Source organism: Channa argus, chromosome 18 (genome assembly GCF_033026475.1).
Source record: "Channa argus isolate prfri chromosome 18, Channa argus male v1.0, whole genome shotgun sequence".
Lineage (NCBI taxonomy): Eukaryota > Metazoa > Chordata > Actinopteri > Anabantiformes > Channidae > Channa > Channa argus.
In genome coordinates this window covers 3558246-3585858 of record NC_090214.1, presented here as the reverse complement: position 1 = coordinate 3585858, position 27613 = coordinate 3558246, and the positions used below count along the sequence as shown (strand labels likewise).

General features: G+C 41.0%; 2 protein-coding genes across 5 annotated transcripts in view; one reads left to right on the top strand and one right to left on the bottom strand.

The window, feature by feature from the left end:
* Positions 1-1460: 1460 nt before the first annotated feature.
* wdr41 (WD repeat domain 41) lies at positions 1461-12368 on the top strand. The gene is made up of 14 exons (XM_067483876.1): positions 1461-1682; positions 1795-1912; positions 3746-3861; positions 6031-6079; positions 6178-6306; positions 6393-6455; positions 7628-7739; positions 7823-7885; positions 7983-8087; positions 8179-8363; positions 8437-8558; positions 9223-9308; positions 10352-10485; positions 10749-12368. Exons 2-14 carry the CDS (start codon positions 1865-1867, stop codon positions 10887-10889), a joined length of 1353 nt encoding a protein of 450 aa, XP_067339977.1. The 5' UTR covers positions 1461-1682; positions 1795-1864; the 3' UTR covers positions 10890-12368.
* The window catches only part of pde8b (phosphodiesterase 8B), a 41939-nt gene continuing 26086 nt past the window's right edge, over positions 11761-27613 (bottom strand). For all 4 annotated transcript variants that reach the window (XM_067483873.1, XM_067483872.1, XM_067483874.1 and 1 more), the window contains exons 12-22: positions 27154-27231; positions 26348-26424; positions 24060-24224; positions 23009-23054; positions 20440-20569; positions 19941-20139; positions 18791-19008; positions 18551-18689; positions 18234-18401; positions 17971-18100; positions 11761-14839 (exon numbers count right to left, since the gene is read on the bottom strand). In XM_067483873.1, the coding sequence (XP_067339974.1) occupies positions 14730-14839; positions 17971-18100; positions 18234-18401; positions 18551-18689; positions 18791-19008; positions 19941-20139; positions 20440-20569; positions 23009-23054; positions 24060-24224; positions 26348-26424; positions 27154-27231 (1460 nt within the window). In that variant the 3' untranslated portion in view covers positions 11761-14729. The remainder of the gene's footprint in view (positions 14840-17970; positions 18101-18233; positions 18402-18550; positions 18690-18790; positions 19009-19940; positions 20140-20439; positions 20570-23008; positions 23055-24059; positions 24225-26347; positions 26425-27153; positions 27232-27613) is intronic.

Here is a 27613-nt window from a genome sequence, read left to right as displayed (position 1 = left end):
CCCACCCTCGCTTCTAAAAGCCATTCACTTGACATCAACCAATTCCTCTCCCTAACCCTCCTCCCTTCTCTACCTGCCCTTGAGCTTTTCTATTACCGCATGGAAAGCACCTTGCAGCCCCTGACAAGCGCAGCGGATCGACACTAAATCAGAAATCAGTGCCAGCCGCAGATCTGAGCCACCATGAAGGTCACAGGCCCTACACTGCGTGTCGTCTCAATCGGGGGAGCAGAAGTAGACACAGCTAGGGTGATGTGTAAATGTGTGTGTGTGGGTGTGTGTGTGTGCATCTCAGACTGTTGTAACAGAGGAGAAACTAAAAGAAAGAGAATAAAGACTGCAGGCAAAAAATATGTAGGGAGAGCCAGTCAATATGAATGCAGATGTGGGAAGAAGAGGGGGCGCAAGAAAACATGCAGACAGAGATTGTTGAGAACATGCAAGCAAATCAAACAAGTGGTTTGTTGCCTTTGATCACCCCCTTGACATTTAGATTAATAAAAGGGAAACAAATGGCAAATGTATTTCCATAGCTAACAGAGACTTGAACTATCCTCTGATCTCATGGGATTGTTACACACTGCCATCTAGTGATAAGAAGGTGAACAACACTCCTTTAAACACACAAAACTGACTGTGTGATCAAACTCACCCTCTCCCCAAAAATGTGCTTTGCTTATTGTCAAATCAATGGGATGTTTGAACTTTATTGGGCAGAGTTTGACACTTAAAGGCCGTTATCGCCTACATCTGCTAAATAGGAGGAAGCTGCTCTGAGCTCACTTTAAGTCTTAGTTCATGATATGTACACATTTTGAGACGGATTTAGTGTTGCCAAATTTACACCTTAAAACAATGGTCATGTGCCAAATCGAGCCAAAGAATTTTGTCATTTTGCCTCCCGTTTATACTCTTGTAAAACAACCAATAAAACTGATATACAGTGATATACAGTAAGTCTTATTAAGTGTGACATTTCCTTGTGTTGTTTCTCAGACACTGCTCCCTTTTTCATTTGCAGTAAAAAAGATTCAGACAAAATGAAGGAAATTTCTACGAAAAACACAACTCATCCTATATTTTTTTAGGGATTTCTCAAAGGGCTGTTAAAGCAAGCAAAGCCTATTTCAGAGGTTTTGTGGGCACCTGACTTGAAAAACGGAGCGTACATATTTTTCATAATGGTATTTTTACACAGAACTTGTACACATGAGTACTAGTCATTTAACCTTTGACTTATTTTTACACTTTTTTTACCGGCCCTTTATCCACTAATCAAGTATGAATGCTTATTATTCACAGCAGTGTTTTTTTTCCATATATGGCCCTATATTTTAGAGATTACATGTAAGGAATATATACAATACATTTATAATATCTCGCAAAATGGGCACTGAATCGCCCTAAACGCAAAAGCTCATATCGATCGACCTGAGTGAATCGTGTCCACCGAAAGCTTCCGTAGTTCGAGTCACATGAGTGGTTTGTTATGGTCGGTTCTGAGCGTTCGTCCTTGTCTTGTCACATGCATCTTAAATGTCGTTGGATCAACGCTTCTTTTCTCCGCTTGTGTTAAAAGGTATCGTCAACACGTTGAAGCCTTTTAAAACTGTTTTACACGGCCGGTAAATACGATGACATCTCGGTGAGCGACTTTGTTTCTCCGCCGAAGCGAATGTCTGGTAAGATCATGAAATTAGCTTGTTGGCTAAGCTTTCCGTTATTCCAACACACATTAACCTTTGTTTTTGGTTATTTTTAATTTTTTAAAAAAATGTTTTATTTTTTTTACAGAAATATCGAGCTAAACTGCCCCTAGTTTGTTACTTCAGCTAGCGAACGTTAGCCGCTGAGAGACGAGGTCATGCTTCGGTGGATTCTCGGTGGCCGGGAAGCTCAAAGCTCCGTGGAGGTAACAAGTACCGTAAAATAACAAGTACCGTAAAAAAAGCTTTCAGCCAAAACGATGCTGAAAACCGTCACATCACTAACTTATTCGAACGCTCTACCATTTTTTTTTTAAAGACTTGGGTTTTATCAGAAACACATATTTTAGTCGGCAAAATATTTTTTTTTTATTGTACCTTCCTTTAACCAAAGGGAAACAGAAGCTACTAACCAGAGACAAGCGTGAAGCGCACAATCATCTGCTTCTCAAACTAGGAACCCGGGTATGGAGGGTTAAATGAGCCAATAAAAACAGAAAAGCTGCGTTAGAAAAGCAAAGACACAGAGAAAAACAACTCTTTACTGTTTAATTTACAATGGCCCGGAGTTGAGCATGTGATATCAAATTCTTTCATTGTTAAAATTAATTTCCCTTTTTAAGCTATTCCGAAAATATGAGGCCATCATTTTTTTAAAAATGATCTCTGTTCATATTGATTAAACGTTTACATGAATGAGGGACTTGAAATCTGGCAGTTCCTGACATCTTCGGCTTCTGATCTCTATACAGCAACGGCCTGTTGTCCTGTTCCAGTGTCTTTTAGCTTATCATTTACATCAGCGGTTTAATATAGTGGCTCTTCACCGGTAAAAAGTGACTTCATCGATTTCCAACTTTCTTTCTATGGTTAGAAGTTTGGGGAGCACATGTACAAAATGTGAATGGGTTTACCTACATTAAGATGTCTCTTCACTGATGAACTGCATCTGGAGTAATTTTTTTAGTTTAGATCATCAACCGTAGTTTCTTATTCTGTACTTTGGAGCGTATGGTCACATAGTCTTAGTTGGCCTGCTGCTCCAGACCTGTGTCAGATGCCATGGAAGTATATTGCCATGACTCCTTCGAAGAATATCATAACATGAAAACCAGAGAGTTTCTACTGGTGTTTCGGTTCCTCGTTAGTTTGCACGTGTTTTATTGTGCAAATGTTCTGTCAGACACCCAGCACACGATGAACTTAAAACAAATGTGTCATTTGAGGGAAGCAATGGAATGCAATACATGTTCACTATTTTAAGTTGTAAGAAAAGTGATGTCATCAGCCAGATTAACCCCCACTCCACCTCGTAATCACAGTAAAGCACATAAAGTGTTGGGATAGAAGAAGCACAACTATGTCGGAGTCATCCTCCTTAAAAATAGTAGCAAAATATACATAAACCATGAGGTATAGGAGTCATCGAGCGATAGCAGGTTCAGGTTAACTTTAACTAGGGTGACCTAAACATTAGGACCACCTCTTCTAATGCACTCCACCGCAACTCTACTACCCACTTTGACCTCAATAATAAACACACCTTTCTGACAGTTTCAACCTGAGAACTGAGAAAATTTGAACTTGTAAAAGTAGAATTCATGGCGGAGCTGCTGTACTGGATTGCATTCAGTTGCACAGGTGGTTGTAATGTTGTGCTGAACGGTGTATGTATTTTTGTGAATGAGGAGCAACGTTGTAAAGTGCTTTGTCTGGCAAGGTATAACAGCAGAACCATGTACAAAATTATCAAAAGCAAAAAATTCTCATTATGCATTAAACTAGCCTCTTGTTTTTCATGTAAATTTATACACTGCATTGAGATTATTGCTGATGCATTAAAGTTTAGCTCAATAGTTTTTTAAGTCGACCATAAAATATTGACTTTCTGTTGTTGTAGCCCCATCACTTTTCCTGTAAAATGACATAAAAACCATTTAAGAATCCTGTAAAACTGTATTTGATTGCAGCACTTGTGTAAATGTACAGAGTTACTTTCCCCCACAGTCTTTCTCTCACTTTCCCTCTTATGTCTGCAGAAAAACTCTGTGCTGTGCATTGGAGAGGATCAGCCGAAAAACTGCTTCACTGAGCTGCAGGTGCTGAAAGGACATTTTGACATTGTTCGATTTCTGGTGCAGATTGATGACTTCAGGTAGGCAGACCACAACGACCCCCCCCCCCCCCCCCCCCCCCTTTTTTTCTCTTTCACTCTAACCTCTCCCCTCTCCACCCTTGGGTGGCCACTATCCCTCAGTGATTGACAGGAGATCCTCACCTAGAGCAAACTTCCAGAGCATGACATAAGCCCAATCATCACCGCCGTGTGATTGTGTGTGCACAGTACAGTATAACCAAAGCCTTTTAATGCTGTCCATACTCTCCTGCACGCACGCATAAAAGGGTTGTGCACCTGCTCTCTGCGCTGTTTGGTGGAAGTATGCTGCACACTGGTATGGTAGAGTGGGTCTGCACAAGTGGTCAGATTGGGATTTATAAAAGCACTAAGGGTATGTGTGTCAGGTGGTGGGGGTTGTGTCACGCCTGGTCTCCTCCTGTAATAACCCCCTCCTCTGGGCCTTGTCCTCTCCATACACAGGACCAGAGTTGAGGGCAAAGGCCAGGAAATTCTCCCCAGATTGCTTTTGAGGTCCGAAAGTGTATCCTAGACAGTTCCTCTATGCTCATTTTGTCTTTCTGTTCTGTCCGCTCATCCTGTCTGTTGATTTTAGGATCGGGTAGTGTGGATGGTTGAGGGTCAAAGGGTGAGTGAAGGTGCTGAGCCTGAGGACAGAGGTTTTTATTTAAAGATTTCTTGGTGTGGGGATAGACCCGCAAGAAATTATTCCTCACACAGATAGAGATTGTCTGTGAGCGTTTTGACTAGTCGGGTCGCTAAAAATGAGATCTGGCAAATGCACATCTCCACTGAGGCCTTGTTGTCACATATAGATGTACAGTGAGCCTGCAACCGCAATTCCAAAGAAGTTGGGACGATGTGTAAAACATAAATAAAAACAGAACATAATGACTTGCAAATCTCATCAACCCATATTTTATTCACAATAGAACATAAACAAAATATCAGATGTTGAAATTGAGCCATTTTACCATTTCATGGAAAATATGAGCTCATTTGGAATTTAATGGCAGCAACACATCTCAAAAAAGTTGGAACAGGGTGATCGTTGTGCAGCATCCCCTCTTTTAACAACTGTAAACATCTGGGAAGTGAGGACACCAGTTGCTGGAGATTTAGCAGAGAAGTGTTGCTGCTAGGTTTTTATTATTTTATGATGCGCATTGCATCATAAAATAATAATATAGCATTGCGCATATAGCATTGTCTTGCTGAAAGAGACGCTGTCTGGATGGGAGCATATGTTGCTCCAAAACCTCTATGTACTTTTCAGCATTGATGTTGCCTTTCCAGATGTCTCAGCTGCCCCCACCATAGACATAATGCACCCCCAGACCATCAGAGGTTCAGGCTTCTGAACTGTCTGCTGATGAGAAGCTGGATGGTCCCTCTCCTCTTTAGTCCTCAGGACATCACGTCCATGGTTTCCAAAAAAATTTCAAATTCGGATTCATCTGACCAGTTTTTCATTTTGCATCAGACCATTTTGACTGAGCTTTGAAACGGCGTTTCTGGATCGTGTTCTTTCAGTGATACAGCTCTAACTTAACATTTGTTGATGGCACAGTGAACTGTGTTCCTGAGCCCATGCAGTGATGTCCAGTAGAGAATCAGGCCTGTTTTTAATGTAGTGCTGCCTGAGGGCCCAAAGATCACACACACAGACAGTTTTGACCTCTGGCTGATTCTCTGAATCGTTTGATATTATATACTGTAGATGTAAAATAGTTTTTAAACATATTTTTTAAAATTGCAATTACTTCAAAGTCTTTGCAATTTTACATTGAGGAACATTTTTCTGAAATTGTTCCACAATTTTTAGATGTCACAGATTAGTGAACCATCTTTACATGCGAGAGGCTCTGCCTCTCTGAAATGCTCCTTTTTATACCCAGTCATGTGCTGACCTGTTGCCAATTAATCTAAATAGTTCCTCCAATGACTGCTCCTCCAATTGTTTTTGATTTGCAGCAATTACTTTTCCAGCCTTTTGTTTCCCCTGTTCCAACCTTTTTGAGATGTGTTGCTGCCATCAAATTCAAAACGAGCTAATATTTTCCATTAAATGGTAAAATGTCTCAGTTTCAACATCTGATATGTTGTTTATGTTCTATGGTGAATAAAATATGGGTTGATGAGGTTGTAAATGCTATATGCTTACATCTTTGATCCTACCTTTTCCAGATGTGCCTCCGCAGGGGATGATGGCCTTGTTTTGGTGTGGAATATCGAGGTAAGGTGTTGCATGCGTATTATTTCAGTACTTTTTAAAACTACACACAACATAGTGGCACTACTTCCGATTTGTGTTTGGTTTCTTTTGTCTGTTAGACTGGTGAGAGGCTGCAGGAACTGAGGGGCCATTCCCAGCAAATAACAGCGATAGCCACCTTCACCTGCAATAATGGACACACGTCGTATACTTCGCTTATCACAGCCTCCTCAGATAGAAGTCTCAGTGTATCCTCCATTTGAACACACACACCACACTATGCTGTTGTTGTGGTTGTGCTTCAGACTCGATTCTCCTTAATCTTATTCATCAGCTGTGGAACCCTGATACAGGCAACAGGGTTCAGACAATTTCAGATCTCCAGTCTTCAGTAAAGGTAATTGATTTTGATCACAGAAGAGGGTCATAGTTCTCTCAGCCAGAAATTATTTCTTTCCTTTAATTCATAGAAGCTTTTTTCTGCCAGAGTTCATACTAAGCTTTTGTAAATGATTCCGTTTTTTTGCTTTCAGATACACACTTGGTTTGAGTTTTTATTTTTTAGTATTAATAAATTAGTCTGTTATCAGAAACATGCTGCTGTGTGTTATGGCTTGATATAGTGTTTTATGGTGTTATGGCAACACAATTCTAAATTTAATGCTGTTTGAATAATGTAAAGACTGCAGCTGCACAGATGAACCATAAACAGAACAATTGATACAAGTCTTTTGCCCTATTGAGAACAATGTAATAATTAATCACTTCTCTTTTTGCACACATAGAACTTAATACGTGGACAAAACGATGCATGACATGTTTAAAAAAGTCAGGAAATAATTTTACTTGTCTCCCTATGGAAATGTTATTGAGAATTTGACAAGCATTCCTCGTATTGGATGTGAATAAAGGCTTCAGCATTAAAATAGGTTTTAAATTCTGCAACCGAAGAAGTAAAAACACAAAACGTTGTTTCTACGATTAGTGTCAGACTTAGCATTGATGTTGCTTTGTGAGTAGTTTTTTTTTTTTTAAAATAATTTAGGGATGCACATTTTTCTAAAAGACAAAAACCCGTCCACTAGACAGTTAGATTAACAGACTATTTTACATATTGGCTAACTGAAAATAACATTAGTAATATCACTCATTCGCACATTAGAAGTTTAGATATAGTAGCAAAACATAAACATTGCAGTTTTTATGGCAGCTGTGGTTTTGCAGCTTAGCAAATAACTTTTTGAACTGATAAATGACTTATCCTATTGATTTTGCATAAGTCATATATAAAAAATGTATTTTGTGCAATGTCTGTACACAGTATGTTTTAAAATGTACAGTATGTCTTAGTCATGTCATTCATCCACCATATACCGTGACACAGCGGGTAAGTATTTGTTGGCTACGATATGTAGTTAAGTTTGACACAAAAGGTTATTAATGCAAGTTATAACTTACTCATTTTTTTATAAGTAATTTATTTCAATCACTGATGATTTATGTGTGTGTGTATCCAAATTAAAAATAGCTCTTATACTACATAGTGACCCAGCTGTGTGCCTCTCTCAGTGTTTGCTAGTGCTGGAGCGGCTGTGTTTGTGGCTCTCTGGTGGGGAGGAACTGTGTGTCTGGAACAAAGACTTTCAGCTGCAGTGTCAGAGACAGAACCACAGCGACACAGGTGAGGAGAACACGGTGTGCAGCCCCTGAAACTGCACTTTGCACACACACAGGTTAACGTTGGTGTGTTCTGGCACTTTGTAGGAATAACCGCTTTGATAGAGCTGCCCAAGAACTGCGTAGCAGCTGCCATGGATAAAGAGATAGGTAAGAGAAGGATTTTGAATATTTTGACAAGAATCATTACCAGGATGTATATTTATTGTGCACAAATCAAGACATGGTATTTTTTTTTTTTTGGCAGTGATCTACAGGCTGATGGTAGCTACCGATTCCTCTGTGTCAGTGGCTGAAATCCGCTGTCTGTCGGACCACCAGGACCAGATTCGAGCTCTTATCAATGTCAACGGTCAGCGCGCTTGAGGAAGCTCTGAAACATCCGCTGAATGTTGTGTGCTTGACGTGACTCAAGTTGTTGTTGTTGCCATTGTCGTCCTCAGACGGGCTCTTTGTGAGTGGTTCCCATGTGGGCGAGTTGATCTTGTGGGATGCGACTGAGTGGAACGTCCTGGCCTATGAGCACATCCTGTGGGAGGAACCACAGTCTTGCGCCCAGGCGGAAATACGATTGGCTGCTCCCAAACCCAGCGAAATGTCCATTCAGCATCTTTCCACCAATGGAAGGGTGAGGATAACAAGATGATGTTATGTTTGCTTAATGTGACCCATAAGATGCTTAATGTTTGTGTGTTGTGTAGCTTATTCTTGCAGCTGTGGGCAGCGGCCTGTATGTGTACAGTGTTCTGACCAAGACAGTGGTTGCCTATAGGAAGCTTGCCCATGACTCTAATGTCTTACACACCATGCTGCTGTCTGACAGGTAATACAGAATTTGCTTTTCTCACATATTCCTGTTTCTCCAATCTCTATCACGCGTGATCCAACAGGTGGCAGCACTTTATGAGCCTTTGGAGATCAAAAATGGTGTAAATGAAATGTGTATTGTAGAGCATTGGTTCTCACAGTGTTTGGTTTGTGATTAACTTAAATATTTACATTTAATTACTGGGCATGTGGGTTTATCCCAAGCTTCTGATGTTCAAAGCAAAAAGCAAAAAAAAAAGCAAAGTCAGCAAGTGCTACGAAAGGAAATGTTTGTGGAAACATGAGTGCTAGATTTTTTTTTTTTTTCTGTTTATGCTTAAAATGGAACAAAGACATCTGACCTCTTTCTGTGAGCTTTTTGTGACTTTTACAACAAATGTAGCATCAACATTATAGAGTTAGTCAGTAAACCACTGCCCCCAAACCGATCACGGCAACAAGCGTACACTCTAATTTTTGCTTTGTCTGTGTTTTTGCTTGTGGCTTGATTTATAATGTAATTTATAAGCTGGATAAAAGCAGGCATCACTCAGAAACACAAAGTTTATTAAACACGAGGTCAGCTGTTTAGAAATCCAGCCAGCATGGAGGATTGGAATCACTTGTGGTTATGAGTCAAGCAGCTGATGCACCATTGGGTGTGACACTGTCTGTTTCAGTGAGCTGATGTCCTGCTCGGAAGACGGCAGCGTGAGAATGTGGGAGATCCAAGATTTGCCTTTGCCCGCCGAACCAGCGTCTTCAGGTGTGTCACGCGCAACAACAAAAAATCCAAACGCACAGTCTGAGGCGTGACCTCTTATATCCCACAGCTGATAGGAAGTAGTTCACACACTCTGTTCAGACATGCACAGATATCAGAAGTCATCTCATTTCCTCCCGTGGATTTGTCACTTTAAGAAAACTGGATCACACTTCCAGTGATGGAGCGCATGCAGCCCAAAGACTGAGGGAAATTGCCTGCACTCAACTTGTTTGTGTAGCCGAGTTTCTTGATGTGTGGGTGGCACGGAGGAGTAGTAATGCAGTCCAGATGTGGTATTGTGTATATCAAAGGAAAGTGTACTCTACAGGCACCGTCAACAGAGAGCCCGCATTTTCTCCTTAAGTGGGCTAATTTTCCTACTGTCTTTGATGGTCTAGCTGTTTGCAGTCACTGTAGAGCTGTGGTGTCTCTGAATAGATCCTGGCTGGAGGGTACTATACTCAGGCTTGTCATTATTTATCACTTGTGTCTAAAGGAACCAGAAATCAACGATTCATCTGCGTTGGACTTTAAAGGAAAAGGTTTCAGAAGGGCAGGTTTCTCATGAATGGGATCATTGTGAGTCTAAAGGTGATAACTTCGCACCTTTGTTGGTGTAGAGATTTAGGGAAACACGTTGGTGCAGAATTACATGAATTATCTTTAGTTTTTTTGAGTATTTTAACGTCGTAATTCATGCTTTGCCCATTCTCATCTGCATGAGCAGGCAACTGTTTATCTTCAGAAAAGTGCTTAAAAACTCACTCAGCACTAACTTCCCAGGACCATGAGGTTTACTGAGGGGGAAAAAAAAGCAGGCACTGATAAACTGATTAACAATACGATGTGAAAGGGGGTCATTAGCAGGTATTCCAGGTAATCACCACACGCATCTGCACCTCATTGTTTAGCTGTTAAAGTTCTCTCTCACCACTCTCATAGCGTGATTTTTGGCAGGGTGAGAGCGCAGTTCTATCGTCTTTTTTTCTTTTTTTTTATTCCATTTTTACAAACAAGTCATTCCCCTTTGTCCATTTAACCAGGGTTCTTTGGGATGTGGACTTTTGGCCGCTCCAACAAACAGACTGGTCCCCCACCGAAGAAGGTGATGGAAATCCCCAACATAAGGATGCTGGAGTTGACAGGTGATCTGATTGGCCACTCAGGAGCAGTTCAGGTAGGATTTTACAATGTACAGTACGAAGTAGGGGTGAAAAATTTGTAATTAAATCAAACAACGGCAAATAAGAGAAAAACCCAAATTCAGCACCATTGATAATCTCAATTTTTCAATTTAGGCAGTTTTCACATTAATTCGAGTTTTGGTTTTTGAACAATCAAGTGAATCCGGTTTATCGCCCAGCCCCAACACAAACATATGTTCTATGTCCAAATTGCGTTACAACAGTGCTTTCATGCTCCCTTTTGCACCCTGGCCAGATGTTCGTGAGCTTCAAGGAGAACGGTTTGGTCACCTGCTCGACAGATCACCTGCTGATTCTGTGGAAGAACGGAGAAAGACAGTCGCACCTGCGCAGCCTGGCACTTTTTAAAAAACTTGAGGAGAGTGGAGGACTCTGACCTAACCTGCGAGTCGCTGCCTTAAAAAGAATTAAAGGTGGGAGATTGTTGATCGGTGCCACAGATTGTTATTTACTGTAACCCTCTTTGTTGTGTTTGCCTTGACTGAAAACAAATATTTAACTTGAATTAAAAAAAAAAAACTCAGTAAATACCTCATGTCAGTGACAGAAATGATGTTTCATTGTTATTTCCAGCTTTATGTTTTTAAGCACTGTGAAATAGATATTAAGGCAGTAGTTTCTCTTTCATACCTAGAGGGCTGTCTGCTACATTCAATGACCAATTTATTAGATAAAGTGAATTGCAGATTATACAAGTGTAACAGCTCAGCCATACATTTTACAGTCGAGTATTTGTCGACAATGAGAAACGTTACATTGTTTTGCCCTGTTCTTTCCATACACACCTCAATATAGTGTAGTTAAGTACAACACTAGTAAAACATAGAACTGTATTAAAATCTCAGAGTGGCAGTAAACACAGCATAAGATTCTCCGGCTTAACAGTTACATTAAATTGCAGTGTAAAGGTGTCTGAGTGCATGTTGTGGGCTGAGCACCTGCAGTCCTTTACTGTGTCACTGTAGATCTTTTCGTTTCACCCCATCTGCCAAAATTCTGTTTTTAGTCAGACTGAACACAAGCAAAACATTTAGTCTGGCTCTGTCCAAATGATTAAAAAGAAAATGGCCATCAGCACCACCAAAGCTTTAATATTGTTGTGATACCTTTACAGAGCCAGGCCAGCTGTTTTCCCCTTTTCAGCGGCTGTAGCCTTTTTTTTTCTCTCTGGGCAAGAAAACGACTAAGCTCATTTCCTAAAACATATAATGTGGTGATAAATTTGTCGCCGTCATTCATGCAACAACTCCATATTTAAAGAATGCTTTAATTGTCTCACAAGACGTGTTTGACAAAGAACATATAAAAAGACAAAATCCATAAAGAGCAAAAATACATTAAACTTCTCAAATTAAGCTTTAAGAGAGAAAGCTTTTGTCACTACTATGCATGAGGCAGTAAAGTCTTTCAAAAACACATGTTACAGTTCTCATGGCCAATGATGATTTTACGTCTTTGAAAAATTATTTGTACCGTATCTGACATTATCACTTTGTTATTGTTCTGTTCATAAATTATACAAAACAATTGGCAAGTTGGTGCAGCCACGGCCATCACTGTCAGATGAACAAGAGAGGAAATGGAAACAGCTAAGTGATGAAGGCTTTTTTACATAACAAGCAGTTCTACAGTCTGGCAGACTCAGAATGAGGCGGTCACTTGATCTAATTTACAATCACATTCCAGTCATCGCTGCTCACAGAAAAAGGCATGTTTGTGTGTCACTTAAATATGAAGAATTAACATTTTTTTGTTAATAGAAATCTAGCAAAAATATGTTCTCTTGATCAGTGATCGCAGTCCTGAAACATTCAGCGGTGGATCCACATTTCAAGTCAGTTTAAAAAAAAAATAATCTAAATTTAGTTTGAGATTTTGGAAATCACCCCTGCAACATGTAACAGCCAAAACAAATAGTTACATAAGCAAAATATATAAAATGCAAAGCAGTAAATGATACATTGGCAGTTACATTAGGTAGTTTACAGTGTATTGCAACGGTAGCAGACCTCAACAGTGAGACAAGATTAAGGCGTTGATTAAGACCTTGATCGATAATAAAACAATTACATATAATCGTGAATACGCTAAATGCGGACGTGACCAGTTCTGTTTCTTTAGAGTGAACTGAAACCATCACTGACAAACCAACTGAGGTTGTCTTTTAAAAGCCTCAGTTACAAAACAGGAAGGATCAAAACATCAGGACCAGTGTGACAGAACCATCGACACTTAACAGGTCAGTTCAAATTTCTACAATATCTAAAACATGTATGGCTTTTTTTTTTCTTTTTCTGAAGGAGTAGAGGAGCTATTTCAATCAAAAGAATACTTTAGTTTTAGAATAAGGCATGTGTAAAGAACCCCCTGTGCCTTTGGTTAATACTGTAATGTGCATTTCCTGAATTAACACAGCAATGCTTCCTTCTGCGTCACTCATCACCATTCAAATGAAGCCTGGGGACAGGAACTGGCAATAATGAAATTACGGTTTCACCAGAGCAACTTGGGTAGTTTATAATTGTCTTATGTCTTCATTTTCTTAGTTTATAAACTTGGTTTTTTGTGATAGCAGTGTGTTTCATTACTGCCGTACTTTAATGTAACAAAGAAAAGTGCTCTGAAAAATACAGGAGTTAAATACTTAATAAAAGGCAATAGCTTATAAACGCTAATCATTTGTTTGTGAATGCTGACTTTGATTCATAGCCCTTCTTCCTGTGCTCTAACTTGATGCTCCACTTCTGCAACACCCGCATTTGGCCACCAGAGGGCAGACACATCATGCAGATCTCATGATGGGATGGCCTTTGTCTGATCCTCGGTGAACTGCATGCAACCAAAAGGGTGAATTGCATTTGCAGGATTTGAGAGACTTAAAAATCTGTCAAACAGAGAGGAAAATTAAAAAAATAAAAAATAAAAAACATGAGGGGGTCGGAGCCAATTAGTGATCAGGGCTGCCGGCAGATGCTGACTCTGCAGCTGCCGCTTCATACATTAAGTCAGGCTGCTGTGAGGTCCATTTGTGCCTCAAACACATCTGTGCACCATACAACGGTTATTGTACCTTTACATAAGAAGCCTAAACTGGTTTTGTTCAGATGCTCGCAGTTCAGAATAGTTGAATCTGTTTTTGGGCACAAATGTCTACAGTTAGTGTCACAAAGCTATTGTGTGTGTGTGTGTGTGTGTGTGTGTGTGTGTGTGTGTGTGTAAGCTTAGATACAGTGCAATTCTCCATTTGTTAGGACAATACAAGTTTGACAGATCTCCAGTGGCTGCTTTGACAGTACACACTACGTAGAGGAAATGACCATAACAGACATTTCACCACCTGTTATGTAGCTACATGGTCTTTTAATACAGTAAAGTTCACAAAAACAGCCCTTCTTGGATGTTACTTTTGTATGTACGGCTGGATATAAAAACTGTATACGGACTGGACCCTGGTGCTCGTCAGTCTCCCCTTAAGTCTCACGTAGCCCCCACCCCCCACCACCAAACCTCTGATTGTTAGGAAGTTGGTCCTAGAGTTAGTTATTCCAGCTGAGCACCGTCAGAAGTTAGAAATTAGAAAATTAATTTTTGAGCGCGCACACACACGCACTGTTGCAATCAAGCATGAACCGATCTCTTTAGGGCTTCCGTTTCGCTCGGTGTGTGTGTTGCTTTGGTCGCCGTCTTATTCACCACATTTTCATTTTAGAGCAATAGACAGATGTGGACTAAAAAGACGAATGAGGAACACGAATCAAAGCAGCTGTGCGAAGGAAGCGGGAGGAAAAACAAAAACATCTCGATTAGCTAAAGTGCAGGTTTCTAATGTGTCACTGTACGGCAAAGATTGTCAGGTCACAGAGCCACAGGGTCCACACAGGTCCTAGAGGTGCTATTAGGAATACTTAACCTGGCCATGAAGTGGCAAAGGGGCCTCAAATGACAACCTGTTCTCCAATGGCAGAACGCCACCTCCAATTAGAAGTGCTCAAGAAAAGAGGCTGTGATTTGAGATGGAGACAGCGTCTCAGTGTTCAGTCAGTGATATCTGCTCTCAGAATCCAGATATCCGGGCTTTGAACGTGTCCCCCGGTGCCCGGGAGGGCACAGAGCGCCACCCAATCACAGCTGAAGAGACCAATTGTTCCTCTGCATAGCTGCGTTCACCTTTTACCCTGCTTGAAGCGATGGATTCGAGGAAGGGATGAGGATTGCATCAAGAAGGAGGGGGAGGACGCAAGCTCTTACACTTCATCTCGTCCAACCTCTTCCAGTACTTGTAATTCTCTGACAAGTGCTCCATGAGACCTGGCAGGCTGGCAAAGGCTGTGAGGAGACACAGAATAGTGGAGGTGAGTTGGAATGCTTTGGTTGGTTGAAAGCAGTGCAAATTTTTAATGTCTGCCTCACACTCCCGTAACCAGGTGCTTTTTGAATGATCCTCTTAAATAAAAAAAAAAAAAAAAGAAAGAAAAAAGATAGGGTTGATAAATCTGCTATTATCATTATGTGCAGAAAATTGTAAGTCTTCATGACAGAGCCACTGTCTTGGATTGCGTTAAATTGCACAGAAAAACCTGTATAGAAAGTCGTCTCTGAATGATCAGAATAGACACAAGAAAATTTCACAGCAACCAGTAACTTTAGCAATAAACAAATGGGCATCAGGCATAGAGGGATACAAACGTCGAGTGAAAGTTAATATTTCTCAGATAAATTATGAGAAAAGGAGACAAGAATGTTCAAAAGACCCACAAAATGACTAAAAAGGCAAAATAACCAACAAAAGAGCAAAAGAAATGGACAAGAACAAAACCAAAAAAAATTAACAGATTGAAATAAAGACCAAACATGAAACGAGTCCTAAAGGCAGCTTCTGTGTTCCTCTTGCAGGCAGGGGGTCCTACACACCATAGGAGGGCTAAGAGGCTAATTTTGTCATCATCCATTAATACATGTAGATATTTGGAGACCAGCTTGAAAACATTTGAACCTGTGTTAATGCTCCTGAAAAAAAAAAAAAAAAAAGGCATCATTCCACATAAACTATGAGGCAGGTTTTTGAGTTTGTGTCTGGTTCATTGGCTGATGGTAGGTCCACTCTGTACTGTGGCTCCCACATACAAATCCTGCTGGGGTGGAAAGGTCTCACTCCCCTCTCACACTCACACAGAGTATTTGGTCTGCAGAGCATGTGTTCTCAGTGCAGGACCTACTCAACCCGTGTTTACATCCTTACTTCCGGGCTTGCTGGTGATCCACGCTGCAGCTTTGGAACTAACAGTGACCCCGCACTGAGCTGACCGTGACCCAGATGGTCTTAAAGTCGCTCTGCATGTGTGTTTATGTGTAAGTGACGTTCTGCTCGACTGCTCTTCCCTCCTCAAAGTGAGCGATCGTAAACCCCTATCCCCTCAACTATTTTCCCAACTTCCCCTCCCCAGACGCCCTCGCAGTTTCACTCTGTCCCACTGACATTTGCAATCTTTCCGTGACATCAGAGCTCTGTTGACAGTAAACATGTTCCCTCTTGGGGAGACTAAACTCAAATGGAAATTCAGTGGGAATGGGGAGCTATAAGCAACATACTATCCCATCCCATTTCTTTTGACGCCGCCGCCTCCTCCTCCTCCTCCTCCTTCTCCCCCCTTTCCTGTAATTTCCTATCCTGTAATCTGCCAAGAAAAATGAAGAAATCATTGAAGGCAGTAGCGGAGGGCAGGGGTGAAGATCTCCATGTAACAAATTCTGTTTTATCCTCACTGAATTGCTATGTTTGTTTCAGTCATCCTTAGTGAATCGCTGAACAAACTGGAAATGTGGCAGAGATTTACAGTACAGGCCGGTTCTGTTTCTATGAATTCGGACAACACCCGAGTCCTAGTCGGATTCCAGAGAGGAGGCTGAGTTGGTCACTTGTAAACATACAGTAGAAAGTTCAGCAGCAGTGATGGACACCTGCTACTCCAGTTTCCTCCCACAGTCTGAGGAAATGCATGATGACTCTAAATAGCCTGTGGGTGCGAATGGTTGTGTTGGCCGTGTTGGCCCTGACTACCTGTCCAGGGTGTACGCAGCCTGTTGCTGGGATTGGCTCCAGCCCCCTGCAACCCTGATCAGGATAAGTGGTTACAGATATCGGTTGTTTGGATGCCTGCAAATTAAATCTGGCAGTCGATTGGTCACGACTGGCCACCACATTAGTCCAAGTTCCCGAATGGACTGCCATGGAATTGTGACATTCACTGGACAGATCCGGGAATCATCTGAGGTTTTCCTACCATGTGAAATGTCCCGACAACTATCAGGTGCTTTGCCATGATATGTTCGTGCACACAGTAATAACCTGTTCATGGTAAATTGGCGCAATAGTGGGACATTCAGTCGCAAACAATTATTTAACCAATCCCCTGTAAATTCTGCAGGACCTCACAATTTACATCATTAAAAAAAAAAAGAAAAGCTGTTACCAAATCTGCCATTATAGGCCATGACAACCACAAAAATGTCAACTAAATCCTGGAGGGATTCATAAACATTTTATAACAAGGGGAAATTTCAGCGTTTTTTTTTTTTTTTTATAGCAGTTTCTTAAAACACAAAAACAATTAGATTTAAAAAACAAAACAAAAAACAGCTTAAAGGCTAAAAAACACATTATAATTTTCATCATATGAACAAATAAAAATTAATACTATACAATTCAAGTTAATATTTCTTATTATAAAGGCTCCCTTTCTCTTAAAAACCCCCAAGATTTTCCTGCCTCGTTCAGAACAAAACATTTCAAACTGGCTACAACCTGAATTTAACTCCTGTCTCTAAATGAGCTTTTATAAATATATAAAACTTCCCATGTACCAAGTTGAAGCTGGGAACGAAATCACATAAAGTTGGAAAACTAAGAAGAAGCTTTGTTACCTGCAGCCAAGTTCGCCATTGCTAGTAGAACTATTAATATTTTAAGCATGATGCAGTATTTTGTGCATGCAAACATTGTAACCAAAATAATTTAAAATAAAAGCTTTCGCTTGAAAAAATATTGCAATCATTTCAACAAACTGTAGAGGTGATTTAAGATACTAAACATATCTCTGGTTGTCCTCCAATATGATTCATTTGGGACCAATTAAATTAAAAGTTCCCAGACTGAAGGACAATACTAATAAGTTAGAGACGATTATTAAATAGATAAAGACTGAAAACTGCAATTACCTGTCAAAAACTATACATTATAAACTGAACAACAACAACAACAGGTACTTAGTCCTTTGAAGGAGAAGTTTGTGAAACTGTGGTTTGTGGCACCTGCTTGTGGCCTTGAACTTTTACAGAATTGCATCCTACATAGAAGTTAAGTGGGAGCTGAAATGACACAAAAAAAACACCAAGGGGAGAAAAACGGAAGAGGAAAAGCAACATGTGACAGCAGATTACACTACAAACAACATTCTTACCGTCCCAGGCATCAAACATATCCGTGATGAAGTAGTCTATGAAGGAGATCTGAGATTTGGGCACGCTGCAGGTGTTCCTGTCGAACACCGGCATCACCACCGGAAGCCCCTGTCTCTTCTCCTCATCCGTCTGCAGGGCAACAATAGAAATCAGTGGTGAAGCTACTGTAAATGCACACTTAAGCTACATCTGTAGCCCATTCATAGGACATTGAGAAACTCCTCTCGTTAAAGTGAGCTGTATTAGTTTGTGGACGCCACACCTGTGCAAAGTACTCTTCTGAGATCCGACCAGCCCACTCGATGCAGAGCTCAAGCGGTCTGCAGGGGTTGGCCACATCTGCACACTTGATCAGCATCCTCTTGATCAGCAGACGGTTCTCAGGAGAGTTCCTGATATTGGCCTGACCGTCGCAGTCGCTGTTCACGCTCTGTAGGACAGATGTGTAAAACATAAGCATGTGGACTGGACCGTGCACACATTTGTCTCTTTTTCTTCGATGCAAACATTCACTAATTAACAAGAAATCAATAAATGGTTCTTCTAAGCTTAAGGTTGCTGAAGTCCACCTGCACTTACACTGGTGCTGGTCTCTTCTATGGCAGCCATTGGCTTGTTGATGCTGTTGACAAACTTGCTGACGTGCTCAAAGTGCCGGGTCATCTCTGTGGCCAGCACCATGTCAATGATGGCCTGTCGCAGCGTTCGGAACTGATTCCTGTCATCATTGTGGAGCGTGAAGTGGATAAAGAAACATCGGGATCAGTACATTACTACAACGCCTGCAGCTCAAGCCCACCGCTATGTGCTACGACAGACCTGTCGATGTTCTTAAAGATGTTGCTTTTGCCATCGCGGATAGTGAGCTGGAAGGCGAGGGCCGCATGGTGACTCTCCAGCACGGCTGTGTCGTTGTACAGGATCGCCAGTTCACTACCTGCGTTGCAAAGGAAAGAGTTGGTCCTGCCCGGGTGGTCCACGTCGTGCACTGTGGCTGCTATCAACGCAGCCACCTCATCCACCTGATCCAGACTGTTCTGAATGAGACGGGGGGTGATGACAGTATTAGATATATTCTTATGAAAGATGTAAGGTGGATTATTATAAAAACAAACAGAGCCAGTTTGCACCTGCTGGAACATAATGCATGTAGAAAAGGATACTTCTTTGACTTTTGCTAGAGCTCATTGAGATCAACAGTTTCCAAAACACTTTTTCACCTTGGCTGCATTTATTTTGCTGTTAATGGGGACATATGGCATTTCGGACCATGAGGTGAACTTTTGTGGTGGCTAACAAATGTTTTCCTTTATTTAAATACATCTAAAATTTCACACGTGTATACTAAAGCATTCTGCTTCACACTTTTGTGAAAAAGCAGCCCAAAGTCTAATTTGCAGGACTAAATTTGAGTTATTTTGGTACCTCAGTGCCTTGTTAGAGTGCCAGTTTTTTTTCTTCAGAAACAATGTTGTGCATGTGTAAAACTTATTTAAACAAGCCAGTTCAATTACATTTGTATAGCTCAAAATTCACAAGTTTGTCCAATCTACATGGCACCACGGAGGCTTGGATACTTGGTTTGTATAATAAATTTATCCTTGAAGAAAACTATTTGAGAAACGGACGAAAAAGGGAAAAATCTGTCCCCCTTTTTATATAGCTGAGGCGAAAGAGATTGCAAGACATTACAAATGTTAAAGTCATGCTACTGTAGCTGATTTATTTATGCTTATTAGTGTCTCATGTATTAGCAGTCGGGCTGTCAGCTGACCGGAGGTGCCAAATTATATTCATACAGATTCACAGCGTGGCCATTGTAACCTCGCCAACACTCCGCTCACTCTTCAATGTGAATGGCTGCTGCAAAATGCGTCCACATGCAAGCGTTCTACCATCTGAAGTGTGTGTGTGTGTGTGTGTGTGTGTGTGTGTGTGTGTGTGTGTGTGTGTGTGTGTTTCCTCTAACCTTCACTCTCTCTTTGCGTAGGAAGTAGGCCGTAGCGTGCAGGACGTCTGCGGCGTGTGTCGAGTTGTGGTAGGAGTTGGAGGAGTGGTAGCTCGCCTCCATCAGCTGCAACCAGGAGCGCAGCGTGGACTCCGAGCAATTCAAGAACTCACACACTCCAAAGCTCGTGAAGACCTTCAGCCCGAGGTAAGTCAGCGGTCTGCAGGGGTAATATAGAGGACTGCTATGTGCTTTTCAGACTTTTACCTAGTAGCACTCCACATTGCTTCTTACAGAGATACTTAGCTTAGCATAAACCGTAGCCTGGCTCTGTGTAAAGTGGAAATAAATGACCCATGTATCTTGTTTAATCCCTTTAACACACAGAAATATTCACAGGAGACGGAGATTTACCCTAATTTTAAAAAGGCAGGCAATGAAATTATTGCGATGCACAAGTCAATACAGGTAAATGTGTGAATGAGTGTTTCTGCTCATTCAGTATCGACCATCTTTGCACCTCTTGTGTGTGGCTGCCTCCAGCTCCAGGATGTTGAACTCCCAGCATTCCTCATCATTCAGCATCTCAGCGATGGATGGAGGGACGTCATTCAGAGTGACTGGGATAGCCAGCTGGCTCTGGCTCATATCTAGCACACAGACAGAAGCACACACGGTTCAAGGTGATATGACCATAAAAGAGGAGACGTGGGATTTGAGAGCTAAATAATGACTGGACCAACCTTGGCTCTCTGACACACCATCTATATACATGTGCAAACACACTGGTTAAGTGTCTCACTTTGTAAATCTGGTCCTTTGGGAGGAAGATGGTGAGTGATAAGATTGTTTAAAGAATTGGGGGAGTGCTGATGGAAGGAGACTGTTGTCAACTTGATGAGAGGATGACAACTCCTCAGAAAACCGACCCCTGATTTAGATCTTCTCTCAGTTAAGTGCTCTTATGGCTTTAATCATTATAATGGGGTTATATAATACACTCCCAGGCAAATTTACATTTAGAGGAACTTCAAACATTGTGACGCTTTCTTCCTTAAATTTAATATTTATTTACTTGGGCAGCAGATGTTCCATAATCTCTGTGATGGTAAAAATAAAGAAAATAAATTCTACCTGTTTTTAACTCATTAAAGGGCGACTTCACCAATGTTCCACTTTCTTTCTATGGCTTTAGTTTAGGTTTTAAATGTACATTAATGCTTTTAAACTTCCCCATGTTCCCTATTAGACATCACCCGGAGGAGTTCAGATCAGTTCAGCTCTGGAAAAGCAGGTTGGCCATGATTACAAACTCCGTAGTGTGAGCAAAAAGATGACATCATCTAAACTGAAGGTTCCTCCACGTGTTGTCATCTGGAGGAGTTTTTCGGCAAGAAGCTGAGAGATATTTGAATGTAGGGAAGTTTAATGGCATAAATGCACATGTTGTTCTGCTACACATGGCAATAGGTTCATGCATGAATCCAAGTCACCTTTTGTGCCAGATGTAATCCAATTCCCTCCAAGCTTTTTTGAGATAAAGCGTTGACAAGAATGGGATAGACGCGAGGTCCTTTGACCACCAAAACCTAATCAATTCCTCCTTGAGTCCAAGTGGACACTTGTGCCAAACATGAAGAAATAACATCAAGGCTTTTCTGGGGTACTGTGTTCCTCAGAATGGACGGACACGGGGCCGTAGTAATCTCGGCATTGGAATCCAAAAACTAAATGAGTTTATTATTAAGTCCCGTTGGACATTTGTGATCAAATTTAAACAAGTTCCCTCAAAACATTCCTGAGTGACATTTGCAAAGAAATTCAAAGTGAAGAACAGTACTCGCCCCCCCCGATTTGTAATCGTATGCTGCAACCCCCTGTGAGAGGCCCTGCAGGTCTTTGTCCACAAAAACGACCTGGTTTAAGAGAAACTGTTGTCTGCTGTCGTCTGCCTCTTGCTCTCTCTCACTGATCCTGCATCACACTACATGCTGCACTTTTATTGTTTATGAATACTGTGATGACTATTGGATAATATGTCAGTTGACACTGTGTACAGAGCACTTTTCTTCTGTTTTGTACCCACTCGGATCATGTGGCCATAAAAGGGGAAGTGAAATCATGCGAGTATACAATCGGCCCTATTGTGTCCTCTCCTGTTGTTGTCTCTTGTTTTACATTAATGAGGTGATGCCTCCAACTCGGTTAAAGATTCAAGGCAACGAAACATTTCTGTGGCTTTGTAGCTGACTCCGTAACGCAGACCAGAAATCCTGGCAATGCATTAGTGGTGCGGCTGGTCTAATTAGTCTAACAAAAAAAAAAAACTTTTAGAAATCTGTGTTTTCAACTTCATGGTTGATCATTTTGGCAAATGTGCTCATTTGTTTTCTTGAAATTTAAAATGGGACAAATCCTGTAAAACATGTAAGTCAAAGCATTAACTGTCGCGCAAGCGACAATTAGCTTAGATACTCCTCAACTTAACTCTTAAGCTCCTAATTACCATGTTACATCAAGCAGGGAAATGCAAAAACAAAGCCATTGTCAGTTCCCATGAATCTGGGGGACACTTCAGGAAGTCACGGCACCCAGCCACAGGCCACAGCCAAGACATACTGCATGATTCCCTTGAGAGCCAACAAGAGCCAACTTTCACATTTATCTTTGAGCACAGATTTAAAAAAAAACCCCACAATGTTCAATAAGCATCTGAGGTGCTAGGAGATGCTTTTTTTTCCCCACATAAATCGGACAGAGCCAAGCAAGCTGTTTCCCCTGGCTCCCAGTCTTTATTCCAGACTAAGCTAGTGAGCTCCTGGCTAGAGCACAAGACAAAACACGAGTGTCAGATGTGGGATTGATGATTTCATCCAACTCCCAGCATAACATCGGCAGTTTCAAAAATACAGCGTGCAACATTTTTCACAATTAGTTCAAAACATGCTCCAACTCTTATCTATGAGGTATGAAGAGTAGTGCAAACACATTAATTTTTCTAAGTGGTGATCATACTGTATTAGGAGTTTTGTATTGCGATGCATCGTCAGTGTCATAGTGTGATGCTTCATTTGCTTTGTAAAACTTACTTTTGCAGAAGACGTATTCATTCCCAGAGAGTCTCCGCAGCCCATCCTAAAAATGGAAAACAATGTAATTACAAATATGATTCACGCTGAAGGCAAATATTTACTCAAGTGCAAAGGTTAAGATAATTATTAATAATAAAATATGCCACAAATGCACCGTAACCAGCAATGTTTTTGTTCATACGCCACTGACATCAATCCTGAAGTGGAGTAAATGGTGCATTTGTTGGGGAATATTTTCAGCTGAAGAATAATAGTCAGTGCCTGATTAGAGCAGATGGTCACCCAACCTGAGCCTAACTCTGTCAGAGGTATACGGTACGTTAAAGGGAGGGTTTCCACTCCACTGTCGCCTAGTGCTTGTTGAATTCCCCCTGTAAATCTGTAAAATTGTGACCTTACGTAAAGAGCCTTGATTTTTATTGGGAATTGGTGCCATTTAAATGGAGTTGAAATGAACTGAGTACTTGTGGGAGTGATTTATGAATAAACCCGTGTGTGTTCATGTTAGCGAAGGATCATTCTGGGCTTTTATTAGTTTTTGGCTCAGAGGAAAACAGTGAGATGTAACAGGCTGTGTGTACAGTGTGTGTGTAGGATCAAGTCACTGTTGCTTTTTTGATTTTATGGGATTTGTAGACAAAAGTAAGAATAAAGAATATCACCAGCTTTATTATTTAAAACATTTAAAAGCTGTCTAATGTTGTATGCAAAACATTTTTTTTTTAACTCGATGTTGCTGAACTCAGCTGCTAGATCTGAAAAAAGTAGCTGGAAAAAAAAAAAAAAAAACCATCAGTGCAGTGACTCACCCCATACTTAGACTTATTCAACATCAGAAAACAAATAGGCAAGGACCCTGTTGGCATTGGCGTCGAGTTTGGAAGCCAAAAAATGTCGCGGTTCAAGAAGAATTCATGTTTAATTTTATACTCGTGATGTAAGATAGTTTTACAAGAATTTCAGTGTTACAACTTTTCATTGTAAAGCATTTCAAGTACCTATACTTGTGAATGAACCCGGAAGCATATGTTAAGTGCAGGCCTCTTACACTCATAAGCCCCCCAACCAGGTCATTGGTGTGAGGGTCATCTTCTTTGGAGGCGAGCTGTGGGGAGTAGAGCTCAGTGGTCCTCAGGATCTCCAGCACGCGATCCAGAGCCTCAGCTACTGTTACCGGGCTGCTCTCCTGGGCTGCATTGATGATGTTTATTACCTGGGGAACAGGAAACAGAAAAGTCCCTGTTGTGCTGCAAAACAGACACTACATGCAAACAAAACCACAAAGAGCCCTCTTCAAGACATGCCACAACACAGTGTTCCTTTCTTTGGGCTTGTTCCATGGAGATGTGCATGTGATGCTGGAGCAATCTAATCTGTGGCCCAAAAAAAAAAAAAAAAAAAAAAGTCTAAATAAAGCTGCCTCTCCAACACAAACAGGAGAGCATCACAGGACCTGCAGTAGGAGCCAGAGCGAGACAATGTGAGACAGACAAAAATAGTGTCTCTTATCAAACAGCCATCCAGCTACAAGCCCTCACATTATGATGGTGGGGTCAAAGAGAACACAGACGACCAAAGTTATTCTGGATGTTTCCATTAAATGTTCACAGTACTCACAGTAAGACATTCACTGACATTAACAGTGAATAGTGGGAGTGGACATTTATCTACGTTGTAAACAGTCCTACGAAATTCGATTTCCTAGAATGCACCCAAACAATGGGATTTCTCATTTTTGCCCCAAATGTAATTTGCTTAAGTGTTCACAAATTACTCTAAGAGTCTCAATAGAGTAGCACCAAGGTCCCTAAAAGTGGGGTTGGACTCTGTTGGACTCTGAGTTCTGTTTTTGTTTCCGTCTACTCTAAACGTCCCATTAGCAGCACTTCTCAAAATATTTTCAAGTATGGATAGGTTTCCACAAAGTCTGGGTACTTTGCAAGAAAGTGAGTTTGAATAGCAAATGGAAACAGGACGAACAGGACAGTGGTCACATCTTCTCACTAATAGGATATCGGATTAATTGTTATGTCTGCGTATTAGCAGTCATGAGAGGCAATCCCTCCATTACTGGCTCAGTCGAACAACATTAGGCTGTGCAGACAAGGCCTCCAAGGACCAGGCTGGTGAAATGGTTTATATGGTCTTTGAATAATACACTTTAAGTGGCAGGAATGTGAACGAACAGTCCTTGTGTCCAAATTTAGGTGCTATAATGAAAGTCACACGTCGGCCGATGTGAAAAGCTGTTAAAGAGCAATAAAACAAGTCGGTTTTGGACGGAATTCCAACACGTGGAACCTGATGACCGCTAGTAGATGAGGGAGCTCGGATGAGTCATTTCTTTAGTGGAAGAAACATTTTGTGTTTTTATGTGCTGAAGGCATCACGTTGCATAACTGTCACAGTATGAAATTGTTAATTGTAAGAAGGTTCCTGCAGATGAACTTTCCCTGCAGCCCGTCTTTGTGGAGTTTGCTTGTTCTCTCCCTGCTTGCGTGGGTTTCCTGCGGCCGCTCCGGTTTCCTCCCACAGTCCAAAGACATGCCCGTGAGATTAATGAGTCTAAATTGGTTTGTACGTGTGAATGTGAGTGCGAATGGTTGTCCGCCTGTGTACGTCTCTCTGCCTTGGCCCTCAGATAGACAGGAGAGCACTTTCTCTGGCCCAGCTTGGCACGATGCATGCATGAGATTTGCTACAGTCAATCACATAGCAATAGTTTGTAGAGAACCAGAGAGGGACGATCAACCACCCCTAAACCTGGTGCAATGAAAGGTCAACCCCACAAAAACAAACCTCCGTAGTTGGTGATTGAAGAAGCACAGCCACAAAAACGGTTCAGCACACTCCACTTAACTTGCACACTTTGTGCTGTAGTTTTAATTAGAAACACACAGAAATACAGATTTTTTTTTTCCCTCCTCGCATCAATGTACACTCCTATTGTTGCCCATATTTACAAAGTCAAACCATGTTTTTGGAAATGTTCAAATTTTTCATCTCTTAATCTATATGCTATATGTCGAAATGTCCCTGACAGCCCATTCCTCTCCCCAGCAGACCAAGCCCGGTAGAAATTGGGGAGGGTTGCGTCAGGAAGGGCATCCGGCGTAAAAACTGTGCAACTGTGCATCAACATGCGGACAATGATCAGCTGACCCTGAACTCACGGGATAAGCCAAAAGGACAATAAATAAATCTATTAACAAGAATTCATGCCCTTTGGTGGGGAAAATGCCAACTCTACAGCACAACAGTGACCGCTTGGTCTGTAAGCTTGAAGCCACTAAGTTGCTTTTTTTCTTTGTGTGGGAAACGACTGAATGCTGATACCTTGGTAATGGGAGCTTCGATAGTCATGGAGTGAATCCTGGCGACAGAGGAATATCTTCGATTCTGTAAACTGGGAGCTGCAATTATAAATAACAAAATGTCCGTGAATAGCGACAACCACAGTGCTCACTGATTTTCAGCCTGTACAGTCCATTCATCAACATTCCCACTGCAACTGAAAAGAAGCATGCAGAGATTTTTAAACTGGCAGGTACTAGAAAGAATTATAATTTTATCAAATTTTACAATAATTACAAGTTTGTATGTGTAATGTCACGTCAAACATTTTTGTCGTGCTTAAAAGCTGATTACAGTACTTACAGTATTTAATTTATTCTATATGGAAGTAGAAACAAGAGAACTAAAAAGAGGGTTAATTAATGTTTAAAACGGCCGATTGGAATAATTTGAGAAAAGATGCAAGTGCTTGATCCCCCCCCCCACAATCGACAAAAGACTTAAAAAGAAAGGGAAAATTAAGGAAATGTGAATGCGAAGAAAAGATTATTTAATCGTTTTCAAGGATGTGTAGAGAGAGTGGAAATTGTTTAAAGGCTACAGAAGAGCAGCAGTGCTGAGCTGCTTAAAAATAGCAGCCACCGATTCAAAAGTGAGTTGAGGAGGGGTTGAACATACTGTCATCAGCCCACAACACCTCTCTGTAGGATCTCTTTAGTTCAAGTGCCTAACACAGTATGACTCATCTCCAATCATCACTTCCTTCTTCCTTTGTTATCTCATTCCCCTTATACCCTCTCTGTACCTCCACTTTGCATCTTCTCTACAAAAAAAAAACCAAACCTTACCATCGCTACCACGGGAACTGAGCGATCTGGCATCAATTGAATCTTTCCTCCTGTCTCGGTGGCGTAGGGAGTTGCACTCTGCAGACAGGTAGAGGGAGGTAATTACATTTGCAGTTGATATTTTATTTTGAAAAACCAAATAGACAATTTAACTCAATCAGCAGTCTTCTACCCATTTGAATGAATAAATATTCAGTCTGCTGCTTGGTAGAAAATATTTAAAACTCTTATCCGGATGGATTTAAATGTCATCAAATAAGTAGAAAAAAAACAAAAACCGACAACCACTAAATATTTTTATTAAAATAATTTCAAAATAAAGTTAATAAACAAAGCATTATTTTTTTCCTCCAATTTCAAATCTGTAGTTTTAAAAAAGAAAAAAACATTACTGCCAATCAATTTATTTAAAAAAAAAAACAACTCTTACTCATTTTTTATGTCCAAGTTCTCTTTTTAT